Source organism: Ochotona princeps, chromosome 5 (assembly GCF_030435755.1).
Source record: "Ochotona princeps isolate mOchPri1 chromosome 5, mOchPri1.hap1, whole genome shotgun sequence".
Lineage (NCBI taxonomy): Eukaryota > Metazoa > Chordata > Mammalia > Lagomorpha > Ochotonidae > Ochotona > Ochotona princeps.
Genome location: NC_080836.1, coordinates 107,929,129 through 107,955,711, shown reverse-complemented (window position 1 = coordinate 107,955,711; position 26,583 = coordinate 107,929,129). Strand labels below are relative to the sequence as shown.

Here is a 26,583-nt window from a genome sequence, read left to right as displayed (position 1 = left end):
TAGTGAGCATTGAGTACCGTGACGCCTGTGAGAAGTCAGGCGCTCTGGTGCTGGGAAGCCAGCCAGCCCCAGCTCGCTGTCAGAGGCCCTCCTGGGGCTGGCGCGCTGGGGACATCTGCCTTTCCAATAAAAATAAATAAATCTTTTTTTTTTAAAGATTTATTTATTTTCATTACAAAGTCGGATATACAGAGAGGAGGAGAGACAGAGAGGAAGATCTTCCTTCCGATGATTCACTCCCCAACTGAGCCGCAACGGCCGGTGCTGAGCCAATCCGAAGCCGGGAACCAGGAACCTCTTCCAGGTCTCCCACGCGTGTGCAGGGTCCCCATGCTTTGGGCCATCCTTGACTGCTTTCCCAGGCCACAAGCAGGGAGCTGGATGGGAAATGGAGCTGCTGGCATTAGAACCGGCGCCCATATGGGATCCCGGGCGTTCAAGGCGAGGACTTCAGCTGCTAGGCCACGCCGCAGGGCCCAAAAATAAATAAGTCTTAAGAAAAGACTCCCGCATGCTCTTCTAGAGAAGGGTGTGGTGTAGGCTTGGCACGCTGTTCCTGCCAGTCGTGGACTTTTCTTTTGTTCTTTGTGGATCTGGGCTGAGACCAGTTTGGGGCGTGTGCCCTGTGTTCCCAGTGTAGCCTGTAAGGGGTGGGGCTGTCTGCACCACCCACAGTTTGCAGGCATGTCTCCTGGGATAGGACTATGGCTGTCCTGCGGTGCAGGCGCTCTCTGCATTGGTTTTAATTTCTGGTTTTAGGCCGGTCCGTGTCCTGGGCATGCAGACTCTGGGCGTGGCCTGCATGTCTTGGATGCCTCTGCAGGTACTCTGGGCAGTGGCACCCACAAATACAGGGGAGTGGGTTCCCCTGGCCCTGGTGGGCATGCAGGCCTGGGAGTCTCTGTGCGTGCCTCCCACTCTCCATCCCCGTCCTCCGCTGCTGCTCCCACTGCCGCCTCCCCAGCCTCCTGTCCTGGGGGCGGTTAGGGAGGGTATGACAGCAGTGCTGCCCCAAGTGGGGATCTGACAGAGCTGTGCCACCTCGGGGAGGGGTCTGACGGAGCTGTGCCACCTGGGGTGGGGGTGGGGGGTCTGACGTTGCTGTGCCACCTCAGGGAGCGGGCTGGAGGGTCTGACACTGCTGTGCCACCTCGGGGAGGGGGTGGAGGGTCTGATGCTGCAGTGCCCACCTCAGGCAGGGGTCTGATGGAGCTGTGCTACCCCCGGCAGGGGTCCGGCACTGGCTGAAGCTCTGGCCCCTTGCCTTACAGACACCATTGGACACTTCTGCCACCCTCTCCCATGGAGGACAGAGGCTTGGTGGCCTTCCAAGAGGACCGGAGATGCCTGTCTGGAAGCCTCCCCATGCCGGTGCCAAGCGCAATGGAGTCCATCCGACCACCCTCCTGGGCCCATAGACACCCGAGCAGAAAGAACGGGCTGTCTAAGCTGTGCCAGAGCAGGATGGCACTCTCGGGTATGGCCCACACCTCCACAGGGTCTCACCTCCATGCGCCCTCACCTGCATGGACCGTCACCTCGACGGGGCTTCACCAACATCTGCCCTCACCTCCATGGGGTCTCATCTCTACGGGGTCTCACCTCCATATACCCTCACCTCCTTGAGCACTCACCTCCACACTCCCTCACCTGCACGGGCTGGCGGTGCAGACAGCGGGTCACTTGGTATCCCATGCCCACAGCCTGTGCCCAGCCATTCTAATGGGAACCTGCGGGCCACCCCCACATTCCTAGTGGCTGCAGCAGTTGCCTCCCCTCTGCAGTGTCCAGTGAGAGCAGAACTTCCTGTACTATCCAGCACTGGGCTGTGTCACAGGTGCCATGGATGCGCCGTGACCCTACAGGTCCTGCACACAGATGCAGGGACCAGCCCCTTCCCAGGGCAATGTCCATTGCCAGAGACCAGCTTGAGGGCCACCAGTTGCACAGGGGTGGGTGCTAGGCAGGTAGGGCCGGGGCCACAGGCACCCATAAAGCTGTTGGGACCAATGGAGGCGAAGCCAAAGGAGGACAGTGCCTTGCTTCCTGAGGGAGGGTCGAGCCTTTGGGACCACAGAGGGACCCTGCAGCAGGACAGGCCGGGTTGGGGGAAGGTGTCGAGCACAGCTGGTGCCCTGGGATGTAGAAAAGTGGATCCCATGGAGGGGGTGGAGGAACTGGGAGACCTGAGGAGCAGTGGGGGACCTGAGGAGGAGTTGTGGGAATTGGGGAGGAGTAGGGGGACCTGAAGAGGACACAGGGGGCTGAGGAGGGGCCAGGGGCCTGGGGAGGGATGAGGTGTCTGAGGAGGAGCCAGGGGCCTGGGGAGGGGTGAGGTGTCTGAGGAGGGGCCAGGGGCCTGGGGAGGGGTGGGGGGCCTGAGGAGGAGCCAGGGGCCTGGGGAGGGGTGAGGTGTCTGAGGAGGAGCCAGGGGCCTGGGGAGGGGTGAGGTGTCTGAGGAGGAGCCAGGGGCCTGGGGAGGGGTGAGGTGTCTGAGGAGGGGCCAGGGGCCTGGGAAGGGGTGAGGTGTCTGAGGAGGAGCCAAGGGGCCTGGGGAGGGGTGAGGTGTCTGAGGAGGAGTCAGGGGCCTGGGGAGGGGTGAGGTGTCTGAGGAGGAGTCAGGGGCCTGGGGAGGGGTGAGGTGTCTGAGGAGGGGCCAGGGGCCTAGGAGGGGTGGGGGACCTGAGGAGGAGCCAGAGGCCTGGGGAGGGGTGAGGTGTCTGAGGAGGAGCGAGGGGCCTGGGGAGGGGTGAGGTGTCTGAGGAGGAGTCAGGGGCCTGGGGAGGGGTGAGGTGTCTGAGGAGGAGCCAGGGGCCTGGGGAGGGGTGGGGGACCTGAGGAGGAGTCAGGGGCCTGGGGAGGGGTGAGGTGTCTGAGGAGGGGCCAGGGGCCTGGGGAGGGATGAGGTGTCTGAGGAGGGGCCAGGGACCTGGGAGGGGTGGGGGACCTGAGGAGGAGCCAGGGGCCTGGGGAGGGGTGAGGTGTCTGAGGAGGGGCCAGGGGCCTGGGCAGGGTTGAGGTGTCTGAGGAGGGGCCAGGGGCTTGGGGAGGGATGGGGGGCCTGAGGAGGAGCCAGGGGCCTGGGGAGGGGTGAGGTGTCTGAGGAGGGGCCAGGGGCCTGGGGAGGGGTGAGGTGTCTGAGGAGGAGCCAGGCGCCTGGGGAGGGATGAGGTGTCTGAGGAGGGGCCAGGGGCCTGGGGAGGGGTGAGGTGTCTGAGGAGGAGCCAGGGGCCTGGGGAGGGATGAGGTGTCTGGGGAGGGGCCAGGGGCCTGGGAGGGGTGGGGGACCTGAGGAGGAGCCAGAGGTTTTCCTGGAAGTTTGGCAGGTGCTCAGCAGGGCGTTGCTGACTGTTGACTTAGAGGCGTCTCCCTGGCAGCTGACTAGGAGCAAAGGGGTATACTGGAGGCTGCAGTGGAGGCTGGTTAGGTTTGAGGACTTGCAGCTCTGGGGTCGCTTGAAGAAATGCCACCTGGGTTAACAGGGCCAAGCAAGTAGAGTTGTGTGTGCCGAGCCCAGAGGGCAGGCAGGGCAGAGGTGTCCCTGGGGAATCCGCAGCAGCTCAGCATCTTCAGAGGGTGGGATGAATTTTGGCAGAGGAGGAGCGGGTGTGGGCCAAGGTGGAGGGAGGGCAGCAGGGAACCATTGGATCCTGAAGTGCTTGCCAGGATGAATGACAGCCGTGGCGTCTTGGAAATGTGGAGTTGGAGGGAGGGAGAGAGAAGGATCGGTTTACCATGCATCTGTTGGCTCACTCCAAATGACTGCGATGGCCATGCCGGGGTCCGGCCAAAGTCAGGTGCTCCGTCTGGATCCTCCACATGAGTGATGGACCCAAGCCCGTGGGCTGTCTTCTGCTGCTCTCCCAGGTGCATCAGCAAGGAACTGGGGCCTGAGCCCCTGCTCACATGGGCTACTGGCGTTGCAGGGGCACCTTTACCTGCTGCACCAAGCGCTGGCCCTAGAGAGAGATTCTTAGCCAGAGCTCCTGGTTGGTGGGCCTCGAGCGGATGCAGACACAACATTTGAGGGATGCTGCTCTGGGCTGTCGAGGCCCTGGAGGCTGTGACCGGTCCCTGGGTTCTGGGATGGGACAGTGGCCCTGCAGGTGACCGAGCAATAAGTCCCTCTCCATCCCTGTAGAGGACAGGTGGAGCTCCTACTGCCTCTCGTCGCTGGCCGCTCAGAACATCTGCACCAGCAAACTGCACTGCCCGCTGACGCCCGAGTACGCTGACCGGCCAGGCTCCTGCAGCAGTGCGTCCTGCTGCTCCCTGCTGCGAGGTTTCTCGGCCGGCTGGCCCACGGCCCTGCTACCTGCCCCCTTGTGCAACCCCAACAAGGCGGTCTTCACCGTGGATGCCAAGACCACAGAGGTACTTGCGTGCTTGAAGCGGAGCTGGAGTTCGTACTGGGCCCCAGCCTGGAGTGGAAGGGTGGGTGTGCTTTCAGTGCAGTTAGGTGCTCCCGCGAATGTGTGGGTGCAGTGACTTGAGGGACAGAGACTTCCAGGGAGTGAGGAGCTCAGCCAGGGGAGGAAGTGTGGACAGCAGCTATAGGACGCACCTGTGTGGGCCCACTCCTGGGCTCAGACCGGGCAGGAGCAGGGCACAGCGTCTCAGCGGGCCTGGCTACCTAATTCTGGAGGGTTTGCAGTCAGCAGTGCCTGTGCGTGCGTGTGTGCGTGGGGTGGCAGATGTGACGCCAGGTGTGGGCATGGTTGCAGGCTGGGCCCATGGCTGCCTCTACCCAGCTCTAGTCAGGAGTTTGTGGCTCCTGTGTCCCCTCTGCCACCCCTCTCCTCAGATCCTGGTTGCCAACGACAAAGCTTGCAGCCTCCTGGGGTACAGCAGCCATGACCTGATCGGCCAGAGGCTCACACAGTTCTTCCTCAAGTCGGATTCCCATGTGCTTGAAGCCCTCAGCGAGGAGCACGTGGAGGCCGATGGCCGTGTGGCTGTGGTGTCTGGCACCGTGGTGAGTCATGTTGTGGACTAGGGCTTGGGGCTGGTATTGGGGCGGGAACAGCATGAAGCCCAGCACTTTAGTGTCCCCCCTTGGCAGGGGTGAGGGAGGGAAGCACAGCGGCTGATGACCGTGTGGCTGTGGTGCCTGGCACCGTGGTGAGTCATATTGCGGGCTGGGGCCCTGGGCCTGGCATTGGGGCAGGAATGGCATGGTGCCCCGGAGCTTTGGCTTCCCACCTTGGCAGAGGTGAGGTAGGGAGGGACAGTGGCTGCTGGGTGCTCTCAGCTTCTCTGTTGGGTCTGCAGGCTTGCCGTGACCATGAGGGATGAGATGGTATCCCTGTCCTTACTGATGGCACACGGGCGGCTCGTGTGTGACCTACCCTGGCCACTTTTTGCTGGGCACAGAGTCCCCTGCACAGGGCTGGCCCGTGGCGGGAAGGAGCCTGGGGGTAGGTGGCTCCCGAAGCTCCTGGTTCAGATGGGCCTCTTGGGAGACTACAGTCCCCATCGGCATGCCTGGGTTGGCTCCTGGCCTCTCTCTGCTTCTCTTCTGTATCCTGCTCACGTCCTTGGCATCAGTGCTTGGCTGCCTGCCACTCACCCTGGAGCCCCGGGTGGAGTTCGGGGCGCCCAGCGTAGCCTGGCCCTGTGCTAACTATGGCGGGTGACTGGGGAGTGAGGGAGCCAATGATGAGCTATCTGTGTCCCTCTGCCTTTCAAGTTAACAAACCAATGTCAGAGAAAGGAGAGGAATGGTGGAACCAGCTCTTTTCTCTGAGGACAAAAAGACCCCACTCTCTTAGGAAACATCTGCTCCAGGGTTAGGGTGTCAGAGCCCTTGTCCACCTGGGTGGTCTCTGAAGTGGAAGGCAGTGAGCACAGCTGTGGAGCTGGCAGGTGCCCCCTCCGCAGCCCTTCAGCAGCAGGCGTTGCCTGGCTGGTGGGCTGGATGCACTGGTGCCAGGCTGCTTGTGTCGCAGGTGGACATTGTCAGCCACAGTGGAGAGAAGATAGCCGTGTCTGTGTGGATGAAGAAGGTGCAACAGGAGCACAGGCTGTGCTGTGTGGTGGTCCTGGAGCCTGTGGAGAGGGTCTCAGCCTGGGTCTCCTTCCAGAATGATGTGAGTCTGCAGCATCCAGTCTGCCAGTACCGTCCTCTCTGTGCCTGAGGAGTGAGGAACGGGTGGGGGTCGGCCTTGGGGAGGAGTGAGGAGAGGATGGGGGGTCTGCTGGGAGCACACCCTACCATCATGAGTATTTGGATACAGGACCTGGTCTTCCCTGCCTCAGGTTCCCTACCTGTGTCCAGGTTGTCAGAAGGAAGTGTGCGTGGAGCCCTTGGGGTGGAAGTGGGGCTGTGGAGGGTTGCAGCTGTTGGGTCCTGAGCCTCTAGGGAACTGGCAGAGGTGCAACTGTCTGAGGAGGGCGCCATGTTTTGGGGAAGTTTGTGTGAGCACCTGTGGTGCCACTGCCGAGGAGGTCTTGCCAGGGCTTGTGATTGGAGGGTGTAGGCTGGGTGCCCAGGCCTCCAGCCCACACCTACAGCCCTGGCTTCTCCCCAGGGCACCATCACGGCCTGTGACTGCCTCTTTGCGCATCTGCACGGCTTTGCATCTGTGGAGGATGTGGTCGGGCAGCGCCTCACAGACCTGATTCCATCCGTGCAGCTCCCTCCCCCCGGCCAGCGTGTCCCCCAGGTAGGACCCCCGACGACAGATGCAGATCCACCGTGGAGAGCAGGTCCGGGGCCTTCGAGCCCAGTGGTGGCCTGAGACCAGAGCCCACCTGGTTTCCCAGCTGACCATCCTGCAGTGAAGAGTAGAGAGAGTGATGGATGGGGTGGGGGAGCAGCTGTGCATTCAGGGCCTCCAGGGTGTGGGCTCAGTCTCCCAGGGACCCCATCTCCTATCATGTGTGGCCTTTACACAGAGTACACTGTCCCATCCCACACCTGTGGGAGGCCTCTGTAATGCCACTTTGGCCTCTGGCCCCATTGGAATTGGCTCCCCTGCACCCACTGTCGTCTGTCTGTGTCCTGTGCCGTTCTGAAGCCACTGAGCCCACAGCTGGCAGCACCTATTGGGCACAGCTGCTGTGTATGAGTGCAAGCAGGTCTCTGGCATGTTCCCCTACCAGGCATGTGTGTGTGCCACAAGCATGAGGGGCGTGTTCCCCCGCCAGGCGTGTGTGTGCCACGAGCATGAGGGAGCATGTACTCTGGCCATGTGTGCGTCACACATGAGGGGGTGTGCCCCCTGGCCAGGCATGTATCACACATGAGGGGGCATGTCCTCTGGCCAGGCGTGTGTCACACATGAGGGGGCATGTCCTCCAGTCTGGTGTGTGTCAACATGAGTGAGCGTGTTCTCTGGTCAGGTGTGTGTCACACATGAGGGGTGTGTCCCATGTGAGTGGGCATGTCCCCCGAGCAGGCGTGTGTCTCCCGTGAGGGGCATGTCCCCCTCAGTGCCGTGAGAGCTGGCCAGGCTTGTGCTGCCTGCCTACTTTGGAAGTAGTTGGAGTCAGTATGCGCCAGCAGCAAGGGCCCAGGCCCCTCACTCCTTGCAGGGTCGTGTGAGAGTCAGGGAGCTGGCTCATGGCTTGCAGCCTTGCTCCAGGGAGCCTGGAGTCTCAAGTGCTCCTCTGACCAGGGTGTGTTATAGAGTAGGCTGCTGAGTTGCCAGCTGCCTGCAGGGGTGTCCCCCCCCCACTGTCCTGCAGGCCTGGACCCGAGGCCTGGCTCCAACGTGCTGTCTGCAAAGGAGAAAGGCAAGGAGCCTCAGTTGGTGTTCAGGTTGTGGCTGGGGAGCGGGGTTCCCCCCATGCAGTTACCACAGAAGGAGTGATGTGGGGGGCTGTGTGGGCAAGGGCAGAAGGTCACCCAGAGGTCATAGCCACTGCACCAAGGCTGCAGGGAGAGGAGTGGGCAAGGGGCTCTGGCGCAGAGCTGGAGTGTGCCCCACGGACAACGGCAAGGTAACCCAGTGAGTGAGCAGGCTGACACAAACCCCATGACTGGGGTGTCAGTCACTCCTGTCCCATATGCAGCTGGCACCTGGCTCCTCTGTGGCACCCCTGTGTGTGCTATGCTCAGGCAGCAGTGTGGGTGGAGGATGGCCTTGTACATGCCCAGGGACTTGGCGCTACCCGACCCTCAATGCCATGCTCTCCTTGCAGAGTCTCAGGCTCCAGAGGTCTGTTGGCAGAGCCCAGGACGGCACCACCTTCCCGCTGAGTCTGAAGCTGCGGTCGAAAGTCCCCGGTGAGGGCTTGGCTGCCCCTGAGGGGGGTTATTCGGCCTCCATCTGGGTCTTCTGCACCATCAGCGGCCTCATCACCCTGCAGCCTGATGGTACCATCTATGGCGTCAACCACAGCTTTGCTCTCATGCTGTTTGGTTATGGAAAGGCCGAGCTGCTAGGCAAGGTGGGTTCCCGGGAGTGGAAGGGGCCCCTGCAGGACAGCTGCCACAGCACTTGCCCCACAGTCCCAGTGGCGCCAACCCACCGCCTGGGGTGGAGGCTTGTTGGTAGCCAGTGTGGTGGGTGCTGCCACAGTCGTTCACATGTGTGGCCATCCTCGGGGCCCAGGACCAGGCTGCTGGCGCTCAGAGCGCCCTGTGCTTGCTCACTGACACCACACGAGCCATCCCATCATTTGTCACTGCAGCAAATCCACACGTAGTGCATGGGACCACCCGAATGGCGTGTCTAGTCTCATCCTGGTTCTCCGACCCCCTCTGCTCCTGGTCTCGCCTACCGAGCTGGTGGCCGGGGTCCCACATGTGGCACAGGGTACTCAGACCCGGGGGGATTCCAGAGGCTTCTGTAGCTTGCCTGTTGTGGTGTTCTGTAGATGGCATCGGGGTCACCGGGAAGGGGTGGGAAGACTGATGTGCAGCCTCTAGGGGCCTGGACTTGCTCAGTGCCTCAGCCTGTGCAGTCCTACACCCAGACCCTTGGTGGGCTCTGCAGGCTGGCTCTGCACTGGGGGCACCAGTCCTGGGACAGACAGACATTTTTTTTTTTTGGTAAAATTTGTTTTATTTGAAAGGAAGAGTTAGAGAGAGAGGGAGAGACACATCTTCCATCCACTGGTTTCTTCCCAAATGGCAGCAACAAGCAGAGCTGGACTAGGCTGAAGCCAGGAACTCTCCTGGGTCTTGCATGCAGGTTCAGGGGCCCAAGACCCTGGTCCATCATCTGCTGCTTTTTCAGGCATGTTAGCAGGGAGCTGGGTGGGAAGAAGAGCCACTGGGACTTGAACCAGTTCTCATGAGGATGCCTGCTACTGCACTATGCTGGCCCCGAGCAGAACTTCCGACCCTCCCCTGGGGCTCTGAAAAGAGCGCCCTGTCCTTGACGGAGATACTGAGCGTCATTAAGTGACACTTATTTCAGCCAAAGCAGATCCAAGTCCTCAGCATGGCTGCTGGACAAGGTCTGCCCCAGAACGTGACGGGCACTGCGTCCTTTCACCCTGTTCCCCACCTCCCTGCCTGTCATACACACACCAGAGGCCTGTCCCACACTGGCTTGGGACCCAGTCTGTTGGGCAACTCCTGGGCTGGGAGCAGGTCACTGCCACTATCAGCTGTGGGGCACGGTGAGCTGGGTCGGGAGAAGTTAGCGGCCGGAGGGCCTCCGGAAAGGTGCATCCATAGCAGCGTTTGTGTGGCACCTGGCAGGCCTGGAGCAGTCATGGGGAGTTGGCCAGAGTATGGGGCCGCTGCCCAGGAGGGCAGAGTGGTGCCCAGTGTGGTGCTGAAACCCGGCTGCTTTGTGTTGTAGAACATCACTTTCCTGATTCCTGGTTTCTACCAGTACATGGACCTTGCCTGTGACAGCTCTGTGCGGCTGCCAGACCTGGCCAAGTGCCTAGAGCTCAGCAGCGATGGTGGACCCCGGGAGACACACTCAGATCCCTGGCCAGCCTGGGACCCGGCCAGCAAAGCGCAGGGTAAGACGTGGCTTCTTTGTCCGCACGCATCAGGGAAGGAGCCAAACAAGTTGCGGAGGCTCACGGCTGGACGGCTGGTGGCTGGCAGCTGCTTCCTGCCCCCCCCATGCCCTCCCTGCCTTCCCACCTGCCTGTCCCCAGAGCAGCAGGAGACCCTGAGGCCATGGCCAGAAGCATTTGGCAGTGACAGTCATGTGCTTTTACACAAATATGTGTGGCTTCACCCAGCTGCAGACACGTTCCTGCCATGAGCAGTTGTGTGACAGCCCACGCTGCGGTGTCCACGGTTGTTGCCAATGCAGTCGGCACTGCGGGCACGTTCCTGCCCTGAGCTGTAAGCTGTAAGCTGGCTGATGGGGTGGTGTCCACGGCTGTCACTGTGGCCAGTATGTTGGCTGTGCTCTCCACTCTCCTGTACACATGCAGCTCTGCAGGATCCATTCCTTGAGGATGGGGCTGGACATTGGGTGGATCCGTCCCAAACCCTGTGGGCCCAGGAAGCCTGAATGAAGTGATCTCCCGGGTCTCGGGGGTCGGGGGGGCGCTCCAGTGTGTCGGGCGAGCCTCACAGAACACTCTGTGATGTTGGTGTAGGCCCGAGAGTTGATGTGCCACCTGCTGACTGTGTTCTGCCCCAAGATGAGCCTCTGAGGCTGAGGGACGGCCAGGCCAGCTCTCCTGAGGCCAAGGACCCTCTGGATTCCGGAGGCCAGTGCCTGCCAGCCCTTCTCCCTCGGTCGCCTACCAGGTAAGTTCAAGTGTAGAGGGCTGCAGGGTTGTGGTGTCACGGTGGGTGGGCCGAGTGTGTGCTTGGTGACACAGTGGCAGTGCTGGCAGCTGCACACCCACAGCAAGCTCTGTTCCTAGATTGCTGGTGTCTCACTTCAGCTGCTGAGTGGATATTAGTGTACGCTATGGGGCTTTACATGGCATTTATTTATTGATTTTTCATGATTTATTGTTGCTGATGTTTATGTAGTTGAGAAGGATGCGTGCCCATATGGACCACTGATTAGGGTGGCAAGGGTCAAGGAGGGAGAATGAATGAGACAACTACTTCTGATTTTTTCTTCTTGTATTTGGGGGAAGAGAGGAGAGAATGGGAGAGGGCCGTTCCCAACAGCCCAGCCCCATCAGTACCGGGCTGGGGGCCAGGCACTGGATGTTCTAGGGCTGTTGATTCTGAGGGTTCTGCTCAAGTGATTTCAGTAGTTCTGAGATGCTGGTGAAGTCATTACTCCCAGGTCCACTGGCTTCCACAGTCCACCTTAGAGTCTCCACTTGCCCAGATGCATCACAGCTTGGCTGGGAGAGCTGTCCGATTCTGCCCTCCTTCCTCTGCCATGATACTAGACATCCTCTCTAGGCCACAGGGCCATGTCCCCCATGTGCATCTGGGCATGCCGTCCACCACACAGGCTTCAGGAGCAAGGAGGCCTGGTCAGACCACAGACCTTGCGATTTTCCCTCTGGTTGGAGTTTTGAGTTCAGTGGTTGGTCCGGTTGAGGGGGTCCCCAAAGAAACTTCACCTGTGGTGACCCCAGACCTGATTCCTGTACACACAGGAATCCAGCCAGTGGACTCCGGCTCAGTCCATCACCCGCATCAGCCTACACACATGCTGGTAGTTGCGGTCACCCGATCAGTTGTCTCCCGCCCCACTCATATGCAAACCAACAGATGCTGCTGCCCAGCCCAGCTCAGTCACACACACTCAGCCCTCACATACCAGTGGGAACTGCAGCCTAGTCGGAAAGAGTGCCAGTAACGTCTGCCAGGCCTGCTCCCCAGCCTCTGCTCCTGCACTGACCCCACTAAATAGTCCACACTCATGCCAGTGGGTTCCACTGTCTGTCCAGCCAGGCCCTTCCCCAGCACTGGTTCTCATGCTTGCCAGTGAATGCTGCAGCTCATCAGGAGAGTGCCCACAGTTTCCCTTCTGGGCCCACTTCCACTCTTGCGTCTTGCACTTTCCAAATGGTACTGCGGTCTAACCTGACGGGGTTTGCTGACAGCACATGAGTCAACGAGAGCTACAACCCACAAGGGGAGTTTCCCAAGGTCCCCACCAGACTCACTCCCAGACCCAGATCTCACACTTGCCAACAGGCACTAGATCCTTACCTGACATAGTCGGCTCGCTAGTCTTGGCACTTGTGTGCTGGTGGATATTGCGGCCCGGCACTCCCACACCCAGTTCTTGGGTGCACCTGAGGGTGCTGCAGCTTGGCCTCTTGGTCTCTTCCCAATCCTAGTTTCCGTGAGTGTTGGTGAGTCCCTAGCTTGGTCCGTCACCGCCCCCAGCTCTTGAGCAAGCCGGTGGGTACTGTATTCCCTCAGAGGTGACCCACATATCTCCTAGAATCTGCTCCCACACCCAGTTCTCCCAGGAGCTGGCTAGTGTCATGGCCCAGCCTTGTGACCCATCCCCTGTTCTGAAACTCATTGGTGGGTACTGTGGTATAGCCCTCCAGGCTGCCCCTGCCATGGCTTTTGTGTGCACTGGTGGGTGGTGGTTGATACCAAGTCCAGTTCAGGTCTCTCATGTGGACAGGTGTTTTGATGGCTTGGTCTTAAAAGGACCTCCGGTTTCCCTGCTTTACCTGCAGGGGCAATAACCCAGCCGGTGGAACTCCCCTAGAAGTCTTCCTCACCTGTACTGTTCTCCCTCAGTGGTCCTCCCTCCCATACATCCTTATAGCCCTTTACTTGAGCAGTCCACAGCCCCCTGTGCCTGCGAGTGCTCGGGCCCCCAAGCCCAGTCCACAGCCCCCTGTGCCTGCGAGTGCTCGGGCCCCCAAGCCCAGTCCACAGCCCCCTGTGCCTGCGAGTGCTCAAGCCCCCAAGCCCAGTCCACAGCCCCCTGTGCCTGCGAGTGCTCAAGCCCCCAAGCCCAGTCCTCCAGCAGTGTGGTGCACTGATCTGGGTTTCAGACACACTTTCGTGTGGGTCCCCAGGCCCCATTGGCTGGCCTGCTAGTGTCTCCCCTCACGTATGTTAGAATAATAATAATAATAACAAAACATAATAGGCAGCTGTGCTGGCACACTGGTATAGTCAACCCAAATTTGGCATGAACCAGGCCCAGAATGCCCACCAGCTATCAGCTGCTTTTCTCCCAGTTGTGTAACACTTGCCTAGGTATAAGGCAACCTAGGCATTTGCCTACAGCTGGGGGACATTTTTTTTAAAGATTTATTTATTTTTATTGCAAAGTCAGATATATAGAGAGGAGGAGAGACAGAGAGAAAGATCCTCCGTCCAATGATTCACTCCCCGAGTGACCACAATGGCCGGTGCTGAGCCAATCTGAAGCCAGGAGCCAGGAACCTCCTCCAGGTCTCCCACGCGGGCGCAGGGTCCCAAGGCTTTGGGCCGTCCTCGACTGCTTTCCCAGGCCACAAGCAGGGAGCTGGATGGGAAGTGGAGCTGCCGGGATTAGAACCGGTGCCCATATGGGATTCCGGTGCATTTAAGGAGAAGACTTTAGCCGCTAGGCCACCATGCCAGGCCCTGGGGAACATTTTTTTTTAAATTTATTTTTAATGTTGATTTGAAAGACAGTGTGCGAAAGAGAAATGGAGACGGGAAGCTGTCCTGTCCATGGTTCACGCGCATGGCTGGAGCATCCAGAATGGGCCAGGGACAGGAGCTTTCCCCAGGCTCCCACGCAGTGCAGGGGCCTAGCCCCCAGGGCTGTCACCGCTGCCTTCAGGGTTACAATCCAGGGCTAGGAGATGACCCGGGGGCACTGCGGTGTGGGGTGCCGACATTGTCACCTAGTCTCCACAGACGGGCCTGACACCTGCTCCTGGCAGGCCCTGCTCAGAGTGGCTGTACCTGGGGAGTGTCCGAGAGCAGCTGTTTCACCTGCTGACCGGTTACAGAACTTGAGCTCTGTCTTGTCTTCAATTGGTTGTTCAGCTCCTTGTGCTCCTTTGTGATAGTAGGAGAATTCATACTGATGTGATCTTCCCCCCTGCGGTCATGTTCTCAATGTTGCTGTCCTCAGAGTGGACAACATGCCAGGAGACAGCCTTGTGGCCCCCACTGAACAGTATGTGTCTGCAGATAAGCATCCCTCAGGGAGAGGCCCAGCACCTTCTGGTGGTCAGCCATCACCCAAGTACCAGCAGAATCTCGAAGGAAGTCCACCGTCCTCTGGAGATGGGTCATTGCCTGAGGACTTGCAGAGTGCCCCAGGGGGAGGCCCACCACCCCCTTGTGATGGGTCTTCACCCAAGGAGCTTCAGAGTGTCCCAGGGGGAAGCCCACCACCCCCCTGTGATGGGTCATCACCCGAGGACCTGCAGAGTGTGCCAGGGGAAAGCCCATCATCCTGTGGTGATGGGTTGTCATCTGAGGACCTGCAGAGCATCCCAGGGGAAAGCCCACCACCTCCCTCTGGTGAGTCGTCACCTAAAGACCAACAGAATCTCCAAGAAGGAAGCCCACCATCCCCCTGTGATGGGTCATCGCCCAAGGACCTGCAGGGAGTCCCAGGGGGAAGCCCCCCACCTCCCTGTGATGAGTCATCACCCAAGGACCTGCAGACCCCAGCCGTGGGGAGAGAAGCTGAGGCAGGAGTGGAGGGACCCAAGCAGACCCTTCTGGGAGAAAGTGGGCCTGATCCAGCAGATATAAACCCACTCACTTCCTGTGACAGTTCCGAAACCATGCTTGCAGCTGAGCAGTGGAGCGGTGATGTCCAGGCATGTGGCCCACGTCCAGAAGGCTCTCTGGTGAATATCACCAGGCCTGAGCACCATGCTGCAGGGCAACCAGCAGGGGGCACTATCCCCACTCACCACTGCGGCTTCTTGAGTGAGTGGGCCCTACGGCAGCCCAGCCCCTCAGGGATGGCGAGTGTCTCTCCCGGGACTCCCGTTCAGGATGAGCTGTGGCTGGGGTTGCAGAACGACCGGGAGGAGCTGCAGACCAGCTTGATCAAGGAGCGGCTCTCTCTAGCACCTTCAGAGCATCCCACCTTCCCCCTGCCCTTGTCACATTGCCGTCTGGGAGGCTGGGATGCGCACAGCCGTGCAGACAGCTCCTCGGCCCGCTACACCTTGGCTACAGACCTGCCGGGTGTCCTTGAGACCAGCGTGCACTCCTCCTCCTGGGATCTCCGAGAGGGTTTTTTCGGTGCGCAGATGGACCGAATGTCCTCGGCTTGTTCCTGTGCAGCCTCTGAGCCTCTGGCGTCTCCCTGCCCCTCCGCGGTGGGCTCCGACCTGGGTGTTGGGGGCCTCCCCAGGTGCAGGGCGGACGTTCTGGAAGACAGAGAGCTGCTGCTCCTGTCCGGCACCTGCTTCAGACTTGGTGAGGGCCGGCAGTTCCGGGACAGGTGCCGGACAGAGCCCTCGGGGGTGTCTGCGGTGTCCCCTGAGCCCTGCAAAGTGAATGACAGTGAGAGCGCCAGCAGCCTCCTTCCTGCATCAATCGCCAGACCTGAGGATGCGCACCGGGCAGCAGAGACACCGAGCCTGAGCGCCCAGGTTACCTCCACGCCCGTGACGCCCGGGGCTGCCTGCCTGGGCCGGCAAATCCAGGAGGGCACCTACTCGGGGAGCTGCTACCACCGAGACGGCATGCAGCTTAGTACGTGGTGGCTGGGGCTGGGTTAGCCTGCCTGGGGGGCACCCTGTCCCACAGCCAGTGCAGCCAGGGCACAGGGCATGCTGCCAGGGCCTGTCCCTGTCCACACTTGGATGGATACCATGTGCTGTTGGATGGCCCAGGGTGAAAGGGGCAGTGACAGATGCCATTACCACCCCAGGTCCCCACACCTCCTTGGCACCTGAGAGCCACTGGGCTCCACGAGGGCAGTGCAGTGGGCACAGTGTTGGGGGTCCCCCCGAGGGGCTGGCTTGGGCTACCTTTCTATATCCGCTACCAGGCTGCTGGATCTGCCTGACTTTTCTCCTTTACTTCCACATTATGTTGCCAGTTCATTTCTTTATCCTCCCTTTTTTGTTTAAGATTTATTTATTGAAAAGGCAAAGTAGTAGACACACACACAGAATCTTCCATCCACTGGTTCACTCCCCCAGTGACCACAGCCAGGGCACCTTCTGCTGAGCTCCAGGAGCTCCTCTGGGTGCCCCAGGTGGGTGGCAGGGCCAAGCACTTGAGCACCCTTCGCTGCTCCCCAGGCACGTTAGCAGGATCAGACCTGAACTGCCTCTCTGCTCTGAGATACTCTTGTCACCACTGCTGGCTGAGTGGTTTAACCCACTTCACCACAGTGCCAACCCAGTCGTTTCTACATTGCTGAGTTTGTAGTGTAATGTTCAAAACATTATATAACAAGTATCTTATATTGGAAAATATGAACAAGAAGAAAATAAGTTGGCAGTGAACTCCCCCTCTTGTAGAAGGTCAGGGTGTTTGGGTGCATGGCCAGGAGGCTGTGCAGCCGTGCCTTCTCATCAGGGCTCGGAGCTGGTGCTGTGTAGGCCAAACCTACCTGTGGCACTGGCATCGCATATGGGCACACTTTTGGTCCAGCTCCCTGCTTATGTGCCTGGGAGGGGGCAAAGTGCCGGAGTCCAGCTCCGGCCGAGGTTCGGAGCTCGGGAAGGGAGCGTGGATGAGGCGTGAAGAGAAGGAAAGGAGACGGACCACCAGATTCCTTGATCGTAGTGGACAAAGCGAGAAAGCTGTCCGCTTTATTTATACAGAAGCAGTACAAAGTTTTTTCTTAGGGGCATATTGACATAGCTTCAGGGGGGCACAATTTACAACTTCTTGAGAAATGATTGAGGAAGGATTCCATATTCCTTGCTTATCTTGGCTTGCCAGTCTTCATCTGCTCTCCTCAGGTCTGGACTATAACCTAGGCGCCGCCTGTGTCAACCAGACCCCTATCTTGTATGAGTTAAAAGGTCTGGGGCCTTGGTCTATGGGGATCGGGGTTATTGACATTAGTTGGCCATTAGGTCTGTAAGCTCACACAGTTTGTTAAAGCAAGGGAAATAACGGCGGAAAGAATTGCAGTTAGCAGTGAGCTAAGTTACTCTATTTAAGTTTCAACTCTACAATGGATGAGTGAGTGTTTCCAAAGACAATTCTACAAATTGTTTCAGTATTAGACAAGGCATTATCCATTCCAACGTTGCAACCAAGAGTTTCTCAGTAGACAACACATCTTATACAGTAATACACTCCTAATACAATTCTTATTCAAGTTATCTATCACTAAATGGGAGAAATACATCAAGAGAGAAAAAACATGAAGATCTAAGACAAAAGGTTATAAACATTACATTCCTCTACAACTGTAGGCTCTACAACTTCATAAGTGATCAAACAGTAATCAAAAATATATCTTTATGATATTAGTGAAATCACCCTGTATTTCCTCTAGCTAAAAACTTATGAAAACAACTAAAGCAACTGCGTTTTCTATATTCTAAAGAATTGCAAGGACAGGCTAACCTTTAAGACCACAGTAACTATATTTTTTGCCTTAGCAGGATAGGCTTCAGGGTTACAGTAGCTATATTCTTCGTCATAGCAGGATGGCCTTCAGGGTCACAGTAACTATATTCTTTGTCATAGCAGAATGACCTTTAGGGTCACAGTAACAGGATAACTTTTAGGGTTCCTCTTATCAAGCCATTCCCCAGAAAGCATGCTAAATATCTGGGCCAGATTTTATGGCAATGGGTAAACAGCACAGACTTAATTATACTCCTGTGTGTAGTTAAAGGCCCACTCACCAGGACATCCTCAGTAACACTAACTCTTAAGCTCATGTTGGTTGTAAAAGCCATCTCACAGGGGCAGACAATGCCTCAATAGATTACAAAATTCTTAGTGGGGTGGTTGAGTGCCCATGCGAAGGGGAGTGAAAACTGCGTCAAGGTGGTCAGAGATGAATCCACTTAGCCCTGCTAAGCAGCTGGTAGCTCCCCGGGCCCTGCCAGTCAGGGAGCTGTTCTCTTCACACCTTCGTGTTATACACACCTACTGCATGGACTCCAACAGCAAAGGATAGCCCAAGTGCTTGGACCCCTGCACCCACATGGGAGACCTGGAAGTAGCTCCTGGCTCCTGGCTTTGGACTGTCCCAATTCCAGATGTTGAGGCCAACTGGGGAGTGAATCAATGGATGGAAGACTTCTCTCTGCAAATCTACCTTTAAATAAGAGTAAATCTTTAAAAAAGAAAGGAAAAGAAAGAACAACCCCACAGTGCTATGGCTACGTGTGACTGCAGCGTGCGGCTGTGTCACTTCCCTGCTCATGGAGGGGTGGGGCGTGCAGGCCTGCAGGACCACCCTGGGTGCTGGGAGCTGCCCTGCAGCCGTCTGGCCTTGCTGCCTCCCGCCCTGGCCCTCTAGGTGTCCAGTTCCAGGTGAAGCGGGTGGAGCTGCAGGGTTCGGCCACCCTGTTCTGCTGCTGGCTGGTGAAGGACCTCCTGCACAGCCGCCAGGACTCTGCCACCAGGACCCGCCTGCTCCTGGCCAGCTCGCACAGCTCTACCCACTCTGTGCCCGAGCTCCTGGGCTCCAGCCGCGGGGAGGTAGGTGCCTGGAGTCCAGCTGCTTTGTGGGCTGAGCCCTCCGGCTGGTGTCCTCACTTCCTCTGGCTTCCGATGTCCCCATGCAGAATCTCAGTTCTGCATATGACCTATGTACACATGACCACCCATGCACATGGGGCCGCCAGAGTGCCCAGGCAGGGTCCTGGCCTGGGCAGTGGGAGCTGCCTGGGACCCCTCAGACCTCACTGTGCCCCACAGGTGCTCAGGTCCAAGCCGTGGTTTGAAGATTCGCCCAGGTCTGTGTCACTGGAGGGGCTGGCGGCCTGCGAGGGCGAGTATGCCCACAAATACAGCACCCTGAGTCCCCTGGGCAGCGGCGCCTTTGGCTTTGTGTGGACGGCAGTGAGCAGGGAGCACAACAAGGAGGTACTGACAAGAGGCGGGGCTGCCCCCGCCCGTGGCCACCTCTGTCCACACCCATGGCTCTGGGTCTGCCCCTGTGAAGGGGGCTGGCTCAGGGAGGGCACTGAGGACTCAGCCCAGCGCTCCAGCTTTTGAGAGCTGCATTTGACCCACATCTGGTTTTAATCTGTTCTCACAAATTACGTGAGACTTCAGGGTCCCTTCCTCCCATGTCCTGTTGGTGTCTTGGGATGTGGGGACTGTTGTGGTAATACCTTGGCATGTGCCCAGATGTGCCTGGGCTCTGCAGTGTGGTTGGGACCCACCTGGGTCTGGGCACATTTGCCTGTCCCTTTGTTGGCATCTTGGGATTTTAGCCCATCCTTCGTCCCCCCGCAGTGAGGCGTCCCTCTGTCCTGCTGTGACTGTTTCATCCTGCTGGTGTCTTCTGTTGGGCTGGCACACGTGTATGTGCTGTCCTCTGTTGGCATATGGCTGACATGAACCAGCTTTCTCACGTGTGTGTAGTGTCCTGTGCAGGTGTGTGGCTGACATGAACCAGCTTTCTCACACGTGTGTATGTAGTGTCCTCTGTAGGCGTGTGGCTGGCAGGAGCTAGCTTTCTCACACGTGTGCGTGGTGTCCCTGTTAGGGTGTGTCAGACACAAACCAGCTTTCTCACACGTGTGTGTGGTGTCTCCTGTTGGCATATGGCTGGCACGAACCAGCTTTCTCGCACATGTGTATGTAATATTCTCTGTAGGCATGTGACTTACATGAACCAGCTTTCTCACACATGTGTAGTGTCCTGTGTAGGCATGTAGCTGGCATGAGCTGGCTTTCTCACATGTGTGCGTGGTGTCCCTGTTAGGGTGTGTCAGACATGAACCGACTTTCTCACACAATAAGCCCCTCTTTAGGTTACAACTTCCTTTTAAGGCTTTGCTCAATTTGATTTGCTAATGTTTCAAATCATAATTATTTAATTTTTTATTATTACAATTATATTATTTTTACCGTAAAGGTGGATCAGATTTATAGAGAGGACAGACAGAAAGATCTTCCATCTGCTGGTTCACTCCCTAAATGGGTGCAATGGCTAGAGCTGAGCTGATCCAAGGCCAGCAGCCACTTCAGGGAGTGCAGGGTTCCAAGGCTTTGGACCAGCCTCTGCTGCTTTCCCAGGCGCATTAGCAGGGGGCTGGATAGGAAGTGGGGCAGACAATTTAAACTGGTGCCCACGTGGCTGCTAGAATCGGAGGTCGTGCCACTACAACATTGCCTTCTGTCTTTTTAGAATTTTTTTTTTTTTTTTTTTTTTTTTTTTTTTTTTTTTTTTTGCCACTAGCAGCATGACATTTTATTTCTTGTTTCTGGATTGTTTTTTGTCTTTGCCCTTAGAAGATTCTGTCAGGTGGGTAAGTGTTTTGCTGAAGCACCTGAGTTGCTGTGGCCACCAGAGGCCTAGATGAGTTCCCAGCTCCTGGCATCACTGTGGACTCCGCCGTGGCCATTGTGGCCTTGGAGGCATGGATCTGTGGGTGGGGGCTCTCTTTGCCTGTCAGATTAGTGAAATGTGGAGAATATTTGCCAGGATCCGTGTGTCGTCTTGCTGTGATGCTCACTGCTCTGGCGCTCTGGACTGACCTGTGTCCCCGTCTTGCTGAGCTCTTCCCACTGCCTCCAGGTCTGCCGGAGGTGCCTGTGGTGGACATGACTTTGTGTTCCTGTCCAACTGCTGCTGTACTGTCCTTGGGCATGTCTGTGGGAGTGTGCCTCCCTGCTCCTCCTGGTCCTCTTCCCCCACTTGTCTGCCTTCCGGCATGGACAGGTGCTTCCTGGCAGCTTCCGGCATCCTTCTGTTTCCTTGTGCTGCAGGATTTTGCTGTTTTAAGTCCCTGGCTTTAGGGAGTGAGCATAGCCTCGGCCTGCAATGTACTCCCATAGGCCCCAGCTAGGCCTTCCCTGTGCTCTGCTCCCAGGTGGTGGTGAAGTTTATTAAGAAGGAGAAGGTGTTGGAGGATTGCTGGGTGGAGGACCCCAAACTCGGCAGAGTGACTCTGGAGATTGCCATCTTGTCACGTGTGGAGCATGCCAACATCATCAAGGTGGGTGGCTCTGCCCACACCCATCGGCTTGCCGTGGAGGTGGGCTCAAGGCACAGCTGACGGGGCTGTCCTTTCCAGGTATTGGACGTGTTTGAAAACCAGGGCTTTTTCCAGCTTGTGATGGAGAAGCATGGCTCTGGCCTGGACCTCTTTGCCTTCATCGACCACCACCCCAGCCTGGATGAGCCCCTGGCCAGCTACATCTTCCGCCAAGTGAGCGTGGGGAAGGGGGCACTGCAAGTGAGTGTGAGACAGCTGGGGAGCAGGAAGGAGGCTCCTGGCTCTTGGCTCCAGCTGTTGTATCCATTTGGGGAGAGAGCCAGTGGATGGAAGATCTTTCTGTCTCTCCTCTGCATACATCTCAGCTTACTGGGTCAGCCTGTGGCCCTGAGGCCACTCCTCGCTCCCTGTGTGGTTTTCCTGTGTCTCTGGCCAGTCTGTTCTCCATGCTGATATGTCTCCCGGGGCCCCTCGCAGCTGGTGTCGGCTGTGGGCTACCTGCGCTCCCAGAGCGTCATTCACCGTGACATCAAGGACGAGAACATCGTGATAGCTGAAGACTTCACCATTAAGCTGATTGACTTTGGTTCGGCTGCCTACCTGGAGACGGGCAAGCTCTTCTACACGTTCTGCGGCACAATTGAATACTGTGCGCCTGAGGTGCTCATGGGCAACCCGTACGTATCAGCCATGGGCACAAGACCCAAGGCTGTTGGATATTGGTGGGCACATGGCGTCAGCCTGTGGTACTTTGTGTCTGGGGTGCTGAATGACAAAAGAGAATGTTCTAGAAAGTAAGTGTACACACAAACAGGCCAAGTACTATGGCCCAGGGAAGCCGAGCAGTGGGTACAGGTTCCCTTCTGTCATTTCCTTATTTTTGCTTATGTTCAGTGCTTGGGAACAATCTGATCCTGGGAGATGGTAGGCTGGGGTCACTGGTCCTGGGAGACAGGGGGCTGAGGTCACTCATTGGGTCCTGAGGGATGAGGAGCTGGGGTCACGCACTGGGTTCTGGGGGATGGGGGCTGCGGTCACTCAATGTGGTCCTAGGGAATGGGAGAGCTGGGGTCATTCACTGGTCCTGGGGAATGAGGGACTAGAGTCACTCACTGGGTCCTGGGGGACGAGGGACTGGGGTCACTCACTGTAGTCCAGGGGGACAGGGGTTGCAGTCACTCACTGTGGTCCGGGGGGATGGGGGTTGCAGTCACTCACTGTGGTCCTGGGGGATAGGGTGCTTGGGTCACTCACTGGGTCTTGAGGGATGAGGGGCTGGGGTCACTCACTGGGTTCTAGGGGCTCTGGGGCTGGGGCCACTCACACCAGTCCTAGGGGCAGGCCTGGGGTCGCTCAGCCTTGGTTGGATCTGGGCTTGGCAGACTCAGCTGCTGGTGGGATTATTTCTTTGGTCATTGCTTCTCTGTCTGCCCTTGGGCCAGGAGAAGTGTCCAGCACCCACCTCTGCATCAGCTCAGGCCAAGTTGTGGTTCAGTCAGAGGGAGAGACCACAGAAAGCTGAGTCCCCAACAGCCCGGCCACTCTAGTCCTTTCCATGCCAGGCAGCATTTGTCCTTCCTGGATGGCCAGCCCCTTAGTATCCATGGCAGATGCAGTGGGAACACAGACGTTTCTAGAACCTGCCTGCGTGTTCAGAGCCAACAAACTGTGATGTGGTCTCCTCCCCCACAGCTACCGTGGGCCTGAACTGGAGATGTGGTCTCTGGGGGTCACACTGTACACGCTGATCTTTGAGGAGAACCCCTTCTGTGAAGTGGAGGAGACCATGGAAGCAGCTATCAACCCTCCCTACCTGGTGTCCCAGGGTACGTACTGTTCCTCAGGGCCTTGATCAGAACATATAGAGGAGTGGGTGTGGTTCTAAGAAACAATGATGGCTGATACTGGGATCAAGGACATCATGGTGACCAGCATTCTGATAGACACGTGATAATTGACGTGAGGACTCACACTGTGAGGACGCTGAGGACAGGCACTGTGAGGACGAACACACTGAGAGGACTCACACTGTGAGGACACTGAGGACTGACACAGTGAGGACACACTGTGAGGACACACTGAGGACACTGAGGACAGGCACTGTGAGGACGGACACACTGAGAGGACTCACACTGTGAGGACACTGAGGACTGACACAGTGAGGACACACTGTGAGGACTGAGAACACACTAAGGACACACTGTGGACAAACAGGACAGACACTGAGGACAGGCACTGTGAGGACTTTGTTTTTGTTAGCATTGGGTGTTAGCGGCCTCTGTCAATAACAGATGCTAGCATTAGGTGGCCTCAGCCTGGGCTCTAGGTCATGCACATCACGGGGGCCCACAGGTGGGAGTACCTGATCGCTGGAGCTCCTGCAGTTGGCCAGGAGGGAGGCTATGTCAACCAGAGGCAGGGGCTCAGTGGGCACAGCTCACTGGTGGGCCCAGTCACCAGCCGTTCTCAACCTTGCCAGGTGGGCACCAGTGCCCACACATGCAGCTGTACCCTGGTTCTTGGCTAGTTAGAAGCCTCGTGCTCTGTCATGCCTGGTGCAGGCTGGGTGCCTGTAGCCAGAGCCATCGCCCAGCTTGTGTTCCTGCCGACTGGCGGTCAAGGGCCATGAGGGAAGGAAGCCTTTGTCCCTGCCCTCTGATGGGCATTCCTCATTGGGCCCTCATGTGGTTGCTTCCTCGTCTCTTGACCCACCTGCATGGCCTCATCTGATCCTGGCTACTCCCAAGGGCCTGGCCTTTTCACACCATGCCCTGGAACTCTGGGTCCCTGGGACCCTCACTCTACAGCACCCATTGCACCCCCAAAGGCTGCCACGACACAGCTCAGCTCCCTCTTTTTTTTTTTTTTAAGATTTATTTATTTTATTGCGAAGTCAGATATACAGAGAGGAAGATCTTCCATCTGATGATTCTCTTCCCAAGCAGCTGCAGTGGCTGGAACTGAGCCAATCTGAAGGCAGGAACCTGGAGCCTATTCTGGGTCTCCCATGTGGGTGCAGGGTCCCAAGGCTTTGGGCCGTCCTCTGCTGCTTTCTCAGACCACAAGCAGGGAGCTGGATGGGAAGTGGAGCTGCCGGGATTAGAACCTACACCCATATGGGATTCTGGAGCGTGTTCAGGGCGAGGACTTTAGCCACTAGGCTACTGTGCTGGGCCCCTTTTTCCTTTTTAAGATTTAGTCATTTATATAGGAAAGATAGATTTACAGAGGAGGAGAAACAAAAAGAAGGTTTTCCATCCACTTGTTAACTCTCCAAATGGTTGCAATGGTCAGAGCTGAGCCTGTCCAAAGCCAGGAGCCAGGAGCTTCTGGCTTCAGATGTTCCAGACAAGACAAATCTTGCTTCTGTTTGTTTACTCCCAGATGGTTGGGACAGCTGGAGCTGAGCCCTTCCAGGTCTCCCTCGTGTGCAGGGTCCCAAGGCATTGGGCCATCCTTAACTGCTTTCCCACGTCACAGGCAGAGAGCTGGATGGGAAGTGGAGCAGTCGGGACTCAAACCTGCACACATGTGGCGTTCTGGTGCTGCAGGCAGAGGCTCAGCTTACAGGAGAGGGCCTTGACTGCAGGCTCATGGCCAGTGACCTTACTGGCTCTCCCCAGAGGCTGACCCAGAAACGTCCCTATTCACCTGCTCTCCTCCCTGTCACTCCGGGTTCCTGCAGTCCTCCCCTGGTGGGCCTAAAGGTGACCCTGCTGAGGAAGCTGCACACTGGCTGGGGCCGCCTCCCCTCCCCCTTAAGGGAAGGGGTTCCAGCAAGCGGCTTGCTTTTCTGTCTCCAGAGCTCATGAACCTTGTGTCGGGGCTGCTGCAGCCTGTCCCCCAGCGGCGCACCACCTTGGAGAAGCTGGTGACAGACCCATGGGTGACACAGCCAGTGAACCTCACAGACTACACCTGGGAAGAAGTATGTCACCTGAACAAGCCAGGTGAGCCCTCCCTGTGGTGCCACGCTGCCTTGCTGGCCCGGGCCTGTGTGACTGGGCTGCCTTCAGCCATCCCTTCTGGCCACCACTGGGTTCAGAGCGTGGGGCCTGGCAGTGAGCCCAGTGCCCGTAGTGTCTGTGTGTAAGGTGGCTGCAGGCGCTGCTCTGAGCTGGCTCAGTCTTGGCGCTCCAGATCTGGGGGGCCATGAGCTGGATGATTGCTGGGTGCAATGTTACGGGCCCTGGGTGTGGGGTCCCTTAGCACCCCAACAGGACCTGCATTCCCACAGAGCTGCCTGGTTGCGGAGGGCCTTGTGCTGTGGCCACATGACGCCACTGCTTCTATCCTCAGGAAATGGAGTCCTGTCGCCTGGAAGTCCAGAGAGCAGGAGCCAGAGTGAGGTGGGGCCAGTGCCCACTGCCCCCGCTGCCATGGGGGAGGCTCCCAGTGGCCAGCCCTTGGCCACCACCCCACCTCGCTGAGCACCCCAAGAGCGGCCTGCTGCTCCTCTCAGACAAGCTTCTGGTTCCCGGGCCCCTTGCATCGGGAGCAAGTTATTTCTCCAGAGTTGGAGATCTTTAAAATAACAACCTTCCACAGCCTGTGTGCCAGTGTGGTGGGTGCTGCAGTGTTTAAGGTGCATAAAACCCACTCGGATTGTTTCCCATAATCTGTAACAGGCGTGTGGTGTCTGATTCTTTTCTGCGATTGAAAGGGCTTTGGCACTTGACCCTGTGATGGGTGTGAGGAGGGTTTACGGCTTCCGTGTCTGCCTGCGCATGTGCTCACACGGGCCACATGCTCACCTGGGCCTCTTCTGGGTGGCACTGGTGAGCCTGATGGCCTCTGTTCCTCCAGTGGTTTCTACAAGGCGGCGCCCATTACCCTGGCTTGGGTTGCGACTCGCCATGCTAGGCTCCCGGTTTCCATGCTTCACGCTGGGCTGTCCCCCTTGTCTAGCCCACAGCCTCCTGGGGTGCCCAGGCATTGTTCCCTCCTCTGTACATAGCTTGCGGGCCCCAGGTCCACTTCTCAGGGCTCTGCTGCTGGTCTCCGCACACTCCCACAGCCAGCACCCCCTGCCTGTGTCCGCTCAGGTCCGCCTCAGTGCTGCTGCTCCAGTCTGGCCACCAGCTTCTATTCATCATGTGTGTTCAAGGGCTGCAGTGGGCAAGCGTGGGACAATGGGGTGAATACAGAAACCAACACCCTGCCCTTCCCATGAACAGCCAGACTGCACCCGCAGCTTCCTGAACTCCTGCCCAGGTTCCCGGGAGCTGCCTGCACCTGCAGCTTCCTGAACTCCTGCTCAGGCCCCCAGGAGCTGCCTGCATCTGCACCCATCAGGGCTGGCAAGCTGTTGGCTTGCATCATGTTGCTGCCAGGAGTGACTTCCGTGTGTGTGTGTGTGTGTGTGAGGGTATATATTGGGTATGTTTATATATATATTTGTCCATGTATATGTGTGGGAGGTATGCATAAGGGTATGTGGGTATGTATTTGTATATATGGGTGTTTATGTATTTGTGCTGGAGGTTAGAGAAGGGTGTGTGGAGATAAAGAGAAAAGATGGACCCCTAGGATTTCAGGACATAGACCACCCATGATCAAGTGGATGTTTCCAAAGATAATTCTGCCATTTGTTTCACCTTAAGGCAAGATGTTATCCATTCTGACCCTGCAGTCAGGGAGTTCTCAATAGATAAT

General features: G+C 57.7%; 1 protein-coding gene across 1 annotated transcript; it reads left to right on the top strand.

The window, feature by feature from the left end:
- Nucleotides 1–1,282: 1,282 nt before the first annotated feature.
- On the top strand, nt 1,283–25,553 carry PASK (PAS domain containing serine/threonine kinase). The gene is made up of 17 exons (XM_058664312.1): nt 1,283–1,477; nt 4,142–4,374; nt 4,805–4,975; nt 5,949–6,089; nt 6,531–6,665; nt 8,146–8,394; nt 9,759–9,927; nt 10,522–10,675; nt 13,941–15,529; nt 18,276–18,457; nt 18,677–18,844; nt 20,803–20,928; nt 21,007–21,141; nt 21,406–21,605; nt 22,621–22,754; nt 24,732–24,878; nt 25,228–25,553. The coding sequence occupies exons 1-17, from the start codon at nt 1,303–1,305 to the stop codon at nt 25,356–25,358; spliced, it is 4,239 nt and encodes a 1,412-aa protein (XP_058520295.1). The 5' UTR covers nt 1,283–1,302; the 3' UTR covers nt 25,359–25,553.
- The last annotated feature ends 1,030 nt before the right edge of the window (nt 25,554–26,583 follow it).